This window comes from Montipora foliosa, chromosome 4 (assembly GCF_036669935.1).
Source record: "Montipora foliosa isolate CH-2021 chromosome 4, ASM3666993v2, whole genome shotgun sequence".
In the NCBI taxonomy this organism is placed as follows: Eukaryota; Metazoa; Cnidaria; class Anthozoa; order Scleractinia; family Acroporidae; genus Montipora; species Montipora foliosa.
Window position 1 is genome coordinate 5,912,670 of NC_090872.1, and position 3,887 is coordinate 5,916,556.

Sequence of the window (3,887 nt, forward strand, 5' to 3'; positions counted from 1 at the left end):
TATATATCACTAACATATTGAGATCAAGTGGGTGGGGACTGGAAAAGAGTGAGTTGCCATGGGTACAGAATTTTTTATAGCCATAGGTATGTTTCCTGTAGAACTATTAGACTACCAAGTTTCAAAGGTCTGCGCTGCAAATTGGCCAAAATAGCTCTATTTATATACTCAATATAATATTGGGTTGATTGTATGACGTCATCAGTCATCTCATTTGCATATTTTACCCATTTTTCAAACTTAAATATCTCGGGGAACTAATGAAGATATTTGCAAACGGTCAGTGGCGTTTTTGTTCTTTCATGGAATTCCATGTGATACACTCAAAAAATCAAGGGGTAAGAATTTGATCATAGTACCACTACATGTATTTACATCTGTAACTTTTGTGTAGCTGAATGAAAAAATTTGTTTTTGTGTGTGCAATTATAGAGCGTCTTTCATTCGACATAAAAAGAATACAGAACATAAACAAACACGCTGCGGTTTTGTTAGTTTCATGAACTGAGGGAAAATCATAATAAGACGCGTCATCACTTGGGCTAATTTATGAAAACTAAGTCGAAGATTAATCACGTGTAAGGAAAAGTCTCTATCAGTCCTATCAAGCTAGACGTTATTTTTCGGGAACTAACATTCTTCAGTCGCTTTCGTCGAAGAAACCTTCTGGAACATATCCATTAGATTCCAGTGCGCGTTTAATTGCTAGCGTAATACTACGGTGGACTGCGAGCTGGTATCGTTGTCGGTACTCAGTTTGTGTACAGAGATTGCATGGCCAATTGATACGCTCAGTTTGCTGGTGGCGAGTCTTCATGGTGACGAGATGACTAGTTACCTTGCCGTTCGTGGAATTCACAAAGGCTGGAAATCTCACAAAAACCTTTTGCAGCGAAAGGTTTATTGAAACAAACAACATATTTGCTATTAGAGGCAAAAAACCCTTCCTATTTCAATAGCGTGCGTGCAAACAAGACACACAATCCGTGTCACAAAGCGTATGCAATTAAATAAATTTCTGACAGTTCACATCAAACCCATTGCGAAAGAACCTTGACCGTAAATAATGAAGCATTAAAGAGACAACAAGCTTGCATTCAAATAATTCTTCACTGTTACATTTCCAATTTTTGTTTACCTTTGCAATGTTGAGTACAAAATAAATGTAAATTGCCAGACAACTTAGATGCGACTTCAGTAAACACTGTGATGCACTCAAGGCGCTCGATTCCTTCAATGTTTGTTAAATCCATAAAAAAATTGACATTTGATTTTAGTGTTGTATATAATACCAAGTTAGTAAAATATTAGAAACAAAGCGCACTTGATATCCAACGGCGAAAAATGAAATTGTTGTCCAAGACCATTACTCGTCGCTTTAAAGTTCCAGATATTTATTTTTCACCGCCTGTCTTGTTATATTGTTCATCCAACTGACGTTCCATTCTTGAGCTCCATGAGGGTATATTTTGTTTAAAGATCCACTAAAACGCCATTCGCGTTACAATGACTTTCGACGCCATTGCAGGTTAATTAAATGTTCTCTTGTGTGCACCAGAGAAAACTACGCATTACCCCAACCCCCGCAAACCTAACAAAATACGCACAAAAGACTCTATGCAAAAAGACAGCACTTAGGAGGGGAGTGGCAGGCAAGACTTTTACCGACATGGAAAAAATAAAAGCATAATAAAACAGAGAAATATTACCCATTTTCCGACTGGGATTGCCATACTGGCAACCCAGTAAAAAAAAAGGAACATGTGGAAGCTACGAAAGGCACATCTTCGTTTGTTTTTCGAAATTAAGAGGATTTCCGACTGAAATTGGAGTTCTTGTGGGGAATATACGCCACAGGCGGCCCAGACTCGGAGGGTAAAAAAATTCTAAGGATTTGTATGGGAATCTCGATAACAAACTGAAAAAGATATTTACCCGCAAAAGTTCTCAATAAAAATTCTTTTCTTTATTGTCGTTGTGACTTTCTCGGTTTTTGTGTGGTTATTTGCCTGATTGAATACGATTTAAGCGACTTCTCAAATTCCCGGGTTGTCCGACTCGTACCTAAATAAAGGAAAGGCTGGGAACTAATTTCTAGCTTACCTCACATTTCGCCGATAAAATCACACTTCTCCAGCATCAGTCACGCTCAAACTCCGGTGATGGCCAAACAGATAACCGGTTGACCAGCCGTGTAAAAATTCGTTGTAAGCAAGCCTCGAAGGGTTTTGAAAATTTGAATATTTTTCGCTGTTTCTAAGCAATGGATGCTCGCTGGACCTTGAAACTTGGTCAAGGAGAAGTAAATTTATCTGTGTGGGTTTTTAAACAAAAATTTGGTTTTATGAACGGAGTTGATAATGTAAATTGGCCACCGTACAGAGATTCTAAAAGCTTTTAGAATCTAAAATTGGCCACCGTACAGAGATTCTAAAAGCTTTTAGAATCTAAAAGCTTTTAGAATCTCTGTACGGTGGCCAATTTACATTATCAACTCCGTTCATAAAACCAAATTTTTGTATACTACTTCCCCACCGACGCAGCACCACAGTTTCTTCAGAAACTACCCCCTCATTCATGGGTTTTTAAACGTTTGATTTCTTGTTTTCAAGGCAACTCACGTGTCATGAAAATTTTTCATCCTGGCAAACCGGGCTGGACCGTTTATATGAGAAATTTTAAGCCCGACTTGTCGACGTCTCGGCAGCTCAGACCGGGATCTCGGCAAGCGGGCCAGGGCGCCTTCTCATATAAACGAACAGAGCTTTGACCAAAGAAAATAAGCATTAGCCAAGAACTCGGCAAAGCGGGCCAACCTGCCTAACCGGATTGGCTCGCCTCATATAAACAGGCTCTTAGAGTGCTTCGTGCTTAGGTCTTCGTTTTCGATACTACCTTAAGTTGGCATACCTCACTTAATGGAGAGGGAAAATTCGCCACTATCAGGACACCCACGAAACTTCCAACTGCAAATGGCACCGACACCTTGTTCAACAGCCGCACTCTTCGTAAAATACTCTCGTCGACTGAGTAGTCTTGAATACCGTCCAGTTGAATATACCTACAAAACAGAGTCAGCGAGCCACATAATGCAAGAGACGCCATTAGAAGGCCAAAGATGGAATTCTGAGGTTGATAGGCTGCCGCTTTGCTGATGGTCGGTAAAAATGGATAAACATGTCCCAGAGATACTGCTATGATATATGGGGTCAAGATTGTTATAAAAATCAAAAGAGGCCAGAACAAAGGTAGGAAACGAACTACATTCGAAAACGTTGGCATGTTCGTGGCGACTCAAAATTGGGAAAATTAGCATAAGGCTATCAGTACTTGTATTGGTGAAAAGATAATATTCTAGACCCTGAGGGAAATAAATATACTTAAACATATTTATTGGCAAATTAACTTGGCCCTAAGACTAACAGTGCTCATCGAGAGGGCTCGCTTCGAAATTGAAAGCCACATAAACACACTGGAGATTCTCTACACCCTATTTTAAAAAGATACTAGTTGAGGGGATAAGCATGTAAACGCAGTCGAGTGTGAATATATGCATTTTTCCTGTCAATAAGCAAAATTGTCAAGACTATATTAATACAAGGTACATTACCCCGGTACATTAAATGGTAAAGCTCCTTTTAAAGAGCCAATAGAATTGAGGTAACGTATGTCTAAACTGATATCATTCCACAATTTAGTAGTGGATGGGGAAAAAGATCTTTAAAAGAGCTCGGTACGACTTGAAAAATGGAATAATTTGAAGCATTTCTTAATTTAATTAAAGAATAATTTGTTCTTTCACTAAATGGGAAAGGCACTAATTCAGTAAGATAGGTAGGACAAAGATTATTCACAATGCACGAAGAACAAAAGTCGATCACCAGCAG

The 3,887-nt window shown here is 38.9% G+C and overlaps 1 protein-coding gene across 1 annotated transcript in view; it reads right to left on the reverse strand.

The window, feature by feature from the left end:
• LOC137998882 (DNA damage-regulated autophagy modulator protein 1-like) overlaps positions 1-3,295 on the reverse strand; it is a 9,694-nt gene extending 6,399 nt beyond the window's left edge. Inside the window, exon 1 of the mRNA XM_068844722.1 lies at positions 2,911-3,295. Within this exon, the coding sequence (XP_068700823.1) occupies positions 2,911-3,282 (372 nt within the window). The 5' untranslated portion in view covers positions 3,283-3,295. The remainder of the gene's footprint in view (positions 1-2,910) is intronic.
• Between the last annotated feature and the right edge of the window lie 592 nt (positions 3,296-3,887).